Source organism: Macaca mulatta, chromosome 9, assembly GCF_049350105.2.
Source record: "Macaca mulatta isolate MMU2019108-1 chromosome 9, T2T-MMU8v2.0, whole genome shotgun sequence".
NCBI classification, from domain to species: Eukaryota; Metazoa; Chordata; class Mammalia; order Primates; family Cercopithecidae; genus Macaca; species Macaca mulatta.
Window position 1 is genome coordinate 97,439,523 of NC_133414.1, and position 10,171 is coordinate 97,449,693.

Genomic DNA, 10,171 nt, shown 5'->3' on the forward strand with positions numbered 1-10,171 from the left:
GAAGCAAGAAAGGCTATCACTAGGGTCAATGTACTGAGGTCCGTTCCTGTAGAAAGGAAAGGATCCAATAACCAGAGCCCTTTAAAAGTTTGCTTCTTTCCCCATTTAAGCAGAATGCTCTCTTTCTTCTTTTTGAAGAAAAAGTTTCCTGTTTCCTTTCCTTTATTGTGCTTTATTGGACATGGCAGGCCTTAGAGTTGGCCTTTCTGGCACTTCAGAAAACAAGCGAATGTAGAAAAAGAAAGTTTCTCCTGGGTGAGGAAGCTGAGAATTCCAGACAAAAGGAATGTAACAGCAGACATCCTGCCAGTTCCTCTTTCAGTGAAGAACCACCCAAAGCTTGTGTCCCATTGGTTGAGCCCCTTGAAACTGAACGACTTCCAGGAACACAAAAACAACAAACAGTCTAGTACATCTGCATTATTTAAGGAAATATTTGCACGATTGATTGATCAGTCACTACTATCCTTTGCAGGCCCAAAACGCAGCATTTTGTGGTTTGGGTGCAGACTTTAGAATACTACAAAAAAAGTGTAAATTGGGAAGTTTGCTTTCCCTTTTCCTCAGTATAAATAATATGAAATCTGGCAAGTAAAAATGCAAAGAAAATTTAGATTTCATTCCTGTGGGTTTTCTTTAAAATATTGTATCCCTATCCTCATTCCAATCAATAGATTTCAGGTTAAACAAAATTTGAAATATTAAACTCACCGAGCAAGAGAAAAAAGAGTGGAATGAAGAAGGATTTGTGATTTTCAATGAATAATTATTTTAAAACCAAAATAATTAGAATAAGTCTGCTTTGCATGTAGTAGTAATTAAGATACTGCAAATTATTTTGTTGGGTACAAAATCTGCAGGTATTTGTTAACTGTATTTATGGGCACACTTCCTGTTCCCGCCAATCACCAAGTACTTTGGAGTGTTATTTTTGTGGATGATTTTCTTCCTTGTCCAAAAAATATTGACCATTTAGGTAGGTATTATTAATTTATTGGAAACTATTTTTGAAAGTAGTAATGTAAGATTCACTCTCATTCTGCCATGACCATTTGAGTTTATCAATGCAGAATACGTCTTTCTTTAAAGTTATTCTAGAACTGATCAATATTGTCTTATATTTAGACACTGTCTTTTCTCTGATCATCTTTAACCATGTCACACGTCTGTTCCTGTAGAACACACACATACGTACACACACACAAACGTCTAAGATCACAATCCCAAAATGCATGTCTACTTATAACATTTCATGATATTAAATGTTAAATTTTATTTCAAAAACTATCACAGCCTAAAGAGAAATATAATTTAAGCATTAAGATAGTACATTTCAGAAAATAAGCTAGTATTTTCATGTAAATTTTAGATACCTATCATTTGTCATTCCAAGAGATCCTTGCATTCTAGACTCCGGAATTAAAAGGGGTAAAGGGTTATGCTTTTAAGAACTATAAGCTGAAATGATTTACTTCAATTCAATATAGAATATTTGTCAGTCAAGACAACAATCAATGTGTACAAAAATTTACATAACAAGAGGAATAATAGGCAGTGCAGCACCTTTAGAAAAATAATTAAAAGTTTTGTTGCATTTACAGGTAAGTGCCACACTGAGAATTTACAATACAGTAATTTACTGCAATCACAAGGGAGTTCCATAAAGAAACAAAGCTCTTACACTCCAGGTTTTTGGAAGGTGTTATTGGAATGCTTAACTGAAACCACAGAACTTGTATATCCTCAGGATTGAGTTGATGAAGGTCATAAAAGGTTTTCATAGCCTCTATTATATAAAAGGAGTCCACTGCATTTGGATAGCTGGTTTAGTGTCTCTGACAAGTGTGAAGCCTAGAAGAATTACTGGCTTGATGGTGATCTTTCTGTATCCGGCAAGACAGACCTTCTCCGCAGTAACAACGCTGGAATATTTCTAGCCCATGAGAGCCTTTTCTTCTATGCTTGGTACACACTTGACCTTCTTTGAGGACAGGTTTACAGATCTTGGACCAGAAGTGTCTAGCACAACACAGTCCTGTGGCACAGTCTGATGACCGGAGACACACAGAACCTTCTTGTCCTATGAAGAAGACAGCAGGAAAAAAGTACATAGTTACTGTTAAACCTGCATCATTTCACTAAAACAATTCAAAAGACATTTTTGATGTGCTAAGAATGAGTCTTGACATCCTTACCTTTGCTGTGATACATTTTTGAAGACAATGTTGTTCTTCTGGAATACCCATCCAAAGTGCTATGATCATTACCAAAGCTTTCAGTAATGGTTTCCTCAATTTCCCCTCGGAAATTATTTTGATCAGAAGACACACATATTCCTAAAGAAGCAGGAAATAGTGATTAACTTCAGGGTTGTAATGCATTACTGCTGACAGCTATGACAGTGGCAGTCTGTCATGCCAGCACCAACTTGAGATACTTCATTGCAGTGACATCATTTTAAACCTCTTTACTGTTAATGCAAAACTCTCTAGATGGACAGAAGCACAAATGTGTATACTGTATACAGTCAGTCATATGTAATATCCCTAGTATAGCCATTTAAAATACTTTCCCACCAACTGTGGTAGGGGCAAGTGAGATTTCTGCCCATTTTAATATTACCCTTGGGATAAGAAAAAGAAAATCAGTCGCTTTAAAAAATGTTCTTAAAAATAACTTCTCTGCCCCTGGTGCTATATGGGTCCTGCCAGACTAAGTTAAGCAAACGCAATTCCAGCTGCCTGGGACATTGCAATCTCACCCACCAGTTACTTCACTGTGTAATTTCCATATTACAGAGATTTACTTAGTTCATCCTGGAGTACTGCTGGGTCCTAAGGCGGGTCGTCACCCTGTTAGCTTATTTCTGGAGACCTCTTTAGCTGTCTAAATCCACCTTTTGAAAAATTAAAAGTTAGTGGATCTGTGGTTGGGGGGAGGAGTACTTATATTAAGGCAGCAGAGGGTAGAGGGAGGGGGAAGGATGGAGGGGTCAGGTTGTGAGGATATCAAGATCTCTCTTAAAAATGGCCCATGCAGATAAATCACTGTCCTCTGGCTGACAACAGTTTCAGCAAAAATCAGGAGAGGCCAATCTGGCAAAGCCGTGAGAGTCACAGTAAGAAAAATGAAAAGGGTAGCAGAATGCCAAAGCTGGTTTCTTTGGTCTCTGTATGATCCCATCGTCCTCCCCATCATCTCTCTTCTCAATTGACCTCAAGGTTCTCCCAGACAAATTTTTATGGAATGGTCCACTACGAGGTGAGCCGTTGCATTGAATCATTGAGGGCCACGGAGGAAGATAAGGACCTCAGAGACCTCCGAACTTCTCTCTTCTTCCCGATTAAACACTTGCAATGAAGATACTTCAGCGGAATCCTGCATGCTGAAGACCCATTTGCAGGTGGCGCCACAGAGTTCTCAGGGCGGAGTTTTTTCCCCCCTATTCGTAGACGCTCAAAGGCTGGACAGTTTTAGTGTGAAGGGAGCTTTCAGGACTCACCATTTTTGCAGTAATTCCCGGGGCAGCACATAGCGTGACGCATGCAGCGTTTTCGGCGCTTCCTGCAGGCGAGACAGATTTGCACGCCCGCGTCCCCTCCGCGGGTGGGACTAGCGCAGTACTCATCAGTGCCGCACTCCTCATCCTCTGCGCACGGGTACGGCTGTGGGAAAGGTTCGGGGAGAGGGTGAGGCATCCAGACGTCCAGGTACCCGCCCTCTTGGACCCGGGCGCTGATCACAGTCCCTATCTGTCTACCTCTCCAAAACCTGCTACCGCCCACTGCTCCCAATTGCAGGGTTGCCAAATGCTCCCTGAACCTCACACACTCAGCACGTTCTACTCCCTCCTCTCCAAATAGGACCCTTTCAAGGTCAGAGCATCCTCTGACTGCCCGACCCCTCTCACCTGGTAGTTGTCAATGGTCTGGTACTTATTCCCGCCCGGGTACAGAATTCCTGGCGCGGCGCTGACTGCAGAGCCTGGGTGCCCCGCAGCGCCGCCCAGCGGTGGGGGCAGGTTCTTGATCGCGTTGGAATTGAGAACCGAGTTCAAGGTGGCGCTCACTCCCAGCAGAGGGTGGCCGCCAAGAGCCGCCGCTACCAGCGCGACCAAGACCCGGGCAGCTCCTGCTGCGCCCAGAGCCATCATCTCAGAAGGACTCAAGAGGGAGAAAGAAAGAGAAAATGACCGTCACTTTGCAAGCCTGGGTCCCCACGAAACCGTGCCGGTGCGGTTGCACAGTCAGGGTCTGGGAGCCCCCTGCGGTCCCAGAGTCCTGACTGCAGGGAGCACAGAGCTCTGTGCCGCCACCGCCACCGCGGCTGCCTTTATACCGCGGGCCCGGAGCATTCCGGCCCCTTGGGAGGGAGACAACAAAGCCGGGATGGGATTTCAAAGCGCTGGGAGGGGCTGGGAGGGGGTGTGTTTGTGTACATGAAGGGGAGCCTTTGACACTCTTCACCCCGCTCCTCCCTTGCTTGGTCGTTCGGCTGGCCCGGCTCACCTTCGGGGTGACGGCTAGCAGCAAGCATTATAGCAGACGACTTTAATAAATGCAGGCGGCAGGAGGAACTCTGGGAACTTGGGTGCCCTTGACTGGCAGTAAGGGTTGAATTATCCAGATCTGAAATACTTTTCAGAGCCGAGGGGTGATACGCTCTGCAAAAGCACTTTTTGCACCTCTCCCTTACGCCAATACTCGCTGACTGTGCGCACAAGTCATATTCAGTATTAAATACAAACCGATCTGTAATTCAATGGCTCTAGCAAGACGCCTCTGAGAGGGCCAGGTGGCGGGTGCAAGTTGCTCATTAACCCTTCAGAGTCGCGGTTTGCAGATCTGAGTTAAATCCCTGGTTTAAGGTCGTTCAGTTGCCCTCCTCCCCCTCTCCCCCTGCCTCTGCGAGAAAAATGTGCAAAGAGAAGGAAATTTGCACATCAAACGAGGGTAAGAAGGAAGAAGAGCTAATTCTCTTTTGATGGGAAGTTTAGAGAGGGAGGCGAGAGACTGGGGTTTAGAAATTAGATCAGTGCTGTAGGGAAGAGGGAAATGACCGTCCGATAATCAAACCATTTAATGTTCTTTGAATCAGGGCAATCGCGGCAGTAGATGAACTTGATTAGGCAGACGCTTGAGATCAAAGTGGCCGGGGCCAAAGCGGACAGGGTCCAACGTACCGGGTCAGTCGCCTTTCCCCGTTCTCCCTTCTCAGTGGTGGGCTAATGCGGGGCAATAGAAACCCTTAGGGCTTAGTGCCTGACTTCCTCATTAGTATATCATATCGCAATGTTTCCGAACGCAGGGTTTGCTCCCAAGTCATACCTTGCACGGGACCACACAATACCCCTTCTAGGGAGATAAGAAACTACCTTGAGGAGAAGAAGAGCTGGAAGTGAATTAGAGAATTTGACGTCATTAAAATTGGTGTATAGATATAATAAAGTAAAGCTGGTGTATAAGAATGATGTCATGCTTATAAATGGGAAATGATCTATTTAATTCAACAAAAACTTATTGGAAGCCTAGAGCTCTGGCATTGGGCTGCCCTCTGGGTTGTTGCCTTATTTTTATTTTTTAAATTTTTTGGTGAGATGGGTGGTGGGGGAGGGGCACAATGAATACAAATATTTATGAGACACAGTTCTCATTTTAAAGAATAAAGTTCTCTTTATTCTAATTACAGTAATAATAAAAGATGTAGTAACAATAAAATTATAGTAATAAATATAAAAATGTACACAATTCTTTTAGAAACAGATTGATATTATAAGTGTCAGAAAATAGGCAAAAGTTTTGTGAGTCTCGAAAAAGGAGAGATGATTGGATAATCACTATTGAATTAATAAAGAGTAAGATATATTTATTTTGTGCTCCTCTAAGCTGTATAGATTTAGGCTGTCTATAATGACTCCACATGCTGACTGACCTACTGTAGTCAGAACTGGGGCCACCACCAAGTAAAGCCAGTGACAATCTTAAAGTAATAAAATCCTGAAGTTTAGTGGGGTAAAGAGTAATTAAAATACAATTTACCATGGTCTGTGTTCTAGTTCCTTCAGTTTCAAAGGTAATATTAAGAGCATCATCTAAATCATTCTTGAATGGTACCCTAGTTAGACTAGTGTTCCTCCCATCCCAAATTCCATCTGCCCAGGAAATTATCCTGTCAGGAATTTATGCGTTAAGCACCTTCACTGTACTAGGAAATCTGCAAGCTGTATTAAGTTTGAATGACGTTGAAATGTGGAGAAAAATCCGCCTGCCAATCAGAAGGTTGAAAATGTTTCTTTTTAGTGCTATTACCCTGTTTAAATATTTAGAATCTAGAAATACATCTATGCCACATTAAAGATCAATCTCTTGCCTTTTTTTCTGAAGAGATAGTATATGATTAATACATTTAATGAACTTGGTTCATTAAAAGCTTGGTTTCACACACAAAAAATCCATTGCCTGGGGCAAAAGAGAAGAAAGTGGAACAATTTAATCAACAAAGGGAAAACTCTGTTACAACAAAGAGGCTTGTTGCATAAATTCAACCTTGATCTCTGAAAACAAATCATATGTCTATTATGTTTCAATATTCACTGAGTCTGGACAGAATCTGTGGTACTGAGTCAGGAGAGCTAAACCAAGCATAGAAGTTCAAGAGCGGGCTAGCTTCTACCTTCTTCCTCATCTTTCACGTTGCTCCTGAAGTTGTCATGAGTTTAAAATGAATAATGATTTGGTCAATACCTGAGTTCCTACTTTGTGCTAAGCATTATACATGATATTGTGTGATAAAAGATGAGTTCTCATATAATCTACCTTCAAATCATTTAGTGGGCAGAGGAGAGGTAACCTCACAAATTATTCAGTGGAGAAATTACATGGGTGGTCCTCAGAGAGGGCTAAGTACATAGTAAATCATACCTTTGTTCCAAATGAGGAAATTTACTTTTTCAGTGCTTTTTCTCCATTTGAAAATCCTTTCCAGGATGTGGTTTGCTCACTGGCAACAAGAGTGCAAGGTAGATAAAGAGGTACAGTAAAACTCATTGTTCCATCAGCAGCCAGTTAATATTCGGCATGTACCCATTATTGGGAGCATATCTCACAATATGAAAGGCAGGCTTCTTGTCCTCAGAAAGCTTTCAGTCTGTGAGTAGTTGGGGAAATACAATATATTTATATGGGGCTGGGGGCAAAAATTTTTCCACCATCGATTATATTTTGGCAGATACCAGGTCATGGAGAAGCAATAAAAAGGTGCAGGAACTGTGACCAACACGTCTCAGGAAGGAGAGAAGGTTCTGGTGATTGTGTGAGTCTCTCTTACAGCTGGGTGACAGAGGAGGTGTGAGCCAGGGTAGGTGAATTTAGTTTATTAAACTGAGTTTATTTAGTCCTGTAGGGAACCCTGCCTCCTATTCAATCTGGTATAAATATGATCATAATTAATGTAACAAGTTTAATATTTTGTATTATATTTTTAAATAGGTGAAATATGCTTATCAGTGTGGAATTGAATCTCATAACTCAGGAACAGCATAATAATACATGTCTTCTTTATATTTTAAGTGCTGGATGCCACACATAGAATATTTCTCAACCTTTTCATCCATGAAGGAGACAGACAAATACACTCCAAAACACACCATGCTATTCACCGACTATTTTTCCATCTCTGTTATTTGTGACTGTTGATTTTTTAAAAAAAATTTAATATATTTTTATATATTTTTTGAGACAGGGTCTCATTCTGTCGCTCAGGCTGGAGTGTAGTGGTGCAATCATGGCTAACTGCAGCCTTGACCTCTCAGGCTCAAGTGGTTCTCCCACCTCACCCCCCAGTAGCTGGGACTACAGCTTCATGCCACCACACCTGGTTGATTTTTAAATTTTTTGTAGAAACAGGGTTTCACTATGTTGCCAGGCAGAGCCGGTCTCAAACTCTTGGGCTCAAGTGATCCTCCCACCTTGGCCTCCCAAACTGCTGGGATTACAGGCATGAGCCACCGCGCCCAGTCTACTGCTGTATTTTTAATTCCCTCCTTTCCTCTTTTCTTTTCTCTCTCCCTCCTTTCCTACCTTACTTCTTTCCTTCTTTCTCTTGATTAAATCAAAAGAAGCAGATTTGTTGCCATACACTTTTACTTTGCTAGGAAAATGCTGCATAAATATCATTCCTTACGGTGTGTGTTGCCAACATTTTTGTTAGTGTCAATCTTGAATATAGTAGGGATTCCTCATCCCTGATGTTTCGTAAAAAAAGTGATACGACTTTCTCATTGACTTTTAAAACAGTTTAGTCTTAATGTTCTTCGTGATGTTAAAAGAACTTTTAGACCTGGTCCATGTTATGACTCCCCTGAGAGCTGGATTTTCTGCACTCCTCAGTACAAACAGAAGGCAAGATTTGACCGTGATTATGTTTATTTGAGCAGTGGAGATGGTCAGCCCAGATAAATCAGCCTCCGTTGTAGCTTTCTAACCAAGCTCAGAAGATGTGTTTTACTAGAGCAGGACATTGAAAGTTAATCTGAGAGTAGAGCCCGGAACCCAGAAACATTTGACTAAAACACAGTGAAGATAGTGCCTAAACCACATAGATATCTGCCTGCATCTTTTCTGAGGTCCTGATACTCAGAAAGGTCTGTGGTGGTGGATACAGGGAGTGCAATGTCCTCTTTGAGTCCCCTAAAGGATTTAACATCTCCAACCCTAAGGATAGGCCAGTGTCTGCAGAAAGCAGGATGTAGGATCCCATGAAACAGTCTCCGCATCTAGAGAAAAACAGTTTTCTTCCACGTCATTGAGTTCCTATTATTACCTCCTTTATAAGACAGCTCTTCTCCCAGGGTATGGCCAAGAAAGGCATCGTGCCAAGGAGTCAGAAGGCTGGGGATGGTACTCTGTATAGGGTGTCAGCCATAATCTGGCTCCTAAATATGGGAAAGCCGCTTAACTCTTGGTGTGGTGCTGGCTTTTCTTTATAAAATGGGATGAAGGGGAGACGGAGAGGTTCCTTTTCACTACAAAAGTCTCTTTCTCTTCCTCTCTCTCTTTCTTTTCTTTTTCTTTCAGCACTGCCAAGAGAAGGCTTTTTCTTTTGCTCAGGTTAAATAAGAACATCCTGCAAGGAGTCTGTTCTCTTATACAGCCTGAAGATCAAGTAATAATCATTGACATCGATACTAAGCATGTCGATTTTGAAGAGACTGGCATGTAAGTATTAAGTGCCTGGAAATAACGTGAATTACTTGAACCAAGCGACTTTCTAAAAAATGTGTGTGTGTGTGTGTGTGTGTGTGTGTGTGTGGTGTGTGTGTGTGTGTAGATAGAGGTTGTTTTCCCATCACAAAATTGGTTGTATTATTTAAAGCTGATGTTTTCGGCTATCACTAATTCTGCAACTAGTGAATTGTAAAGCCCCTTAAGGTGAAAAGTAGAAAGTAGGACCTTAAAAACACTTGAGTCTTGACACCCAGTCTTAGAAATACTAAAGAGTGGAAGATGTAGGCTATTAAATGGAACTATTAACTTTTGGCGGGGAAGAGGAGGAGGGATGTATAATTAACTCCTGTAAGGATTCTTCATCACCCTTAAGTTAAAAAAATTAAATCATTTTCAGAGAAGTCTAGGAGTCCTTGGCAGGAGGCACGTCGGGATACCTCTCCGGCGGACCTATGGGCTCCCAAACCTGAGTCTTTCCGCAAAGGCCCTGCCTCCAGCGCGGGCGCGTTTCCCAGCGCTCAGGGCCCGCGCCCTGCACCAGGCGGCGCGGCGAATCTCCATTGTTCACGCGCTCCCAGTGCTGGCTGCTCACGGTGGCTGCACTTGGGTGTCACAACCCGTCGCTAGCATACAGTAGTGTAAAATGAAGCTTGTTTAAAGACTCTCTTTGATGAGCGAAGATCAAACGGCCTGGGGACCCCCGGTCTTAATCAGACTTGAGCCAGGATGGCATTTTCACAAATAGTCCGTTTGCTCGGCTTTGAGCAGACTTTGTGCTCAGCACATTCATCCGGCTGCGGGGCGGGTAATCCCGGCTGAAGCCCCTTGCCTGGTCGCAAATCCATTCACACTACAATGGCTGCTGTTGGTTTGCTGTGTCAGTTCATGGGCAAATAAATACAGGGCCTTTCTGACTTAATTAGAGGCGGGTGAGGGGAAAGGCGACT

At 42.6% G+C, this 10,171-nt stretch overlaps 1 protein-coding gene and 1 long non-coding RNA gene across 2 annotated transcripts; one reads left to right on the forward strand and one right to left on the reverse strand.

The window, feature by feature from the left end:
- Nucleotides 1–977: 977 nt before the first annotated feature.
- DKK1 (dickkopf WNT signaling pathway inhibitor 1) lies at nucleotides 978–4,336 on the reverse strand. The gene is given in 4 exon segments (NM_001260525.1): nucleotides 978–2,080; nucleotides 2,196–2,336; nucleotides 3,503–3,665; nucleotides 3,911–4,336. Coding segments are annotated over 4 exon segments (801 nt in total). The 5' UTR covers nucleotides 4,154–4,336; the 3' UTR covers nucleotides 978–1,826.
- A 320-nt stretch (nucleotides 4,337–4,656) lies between these two features.
- Nucleotides 4,657–5,380, forward strand: LOC114669992 (uncharacterized). Its single transcript, XR_003719388.2, has 3 exons — nucleotides 4,657–4,952; nucleotides 5,098–5,185; nucleotides 5,308–5,380. It is a non-coding gene; the product is annotated as an uncharacterized LOC114669992 (long non-coding RNA).
- Nucleotides 5,381–10,171: the final 4,791 nt, after the last annotated feature.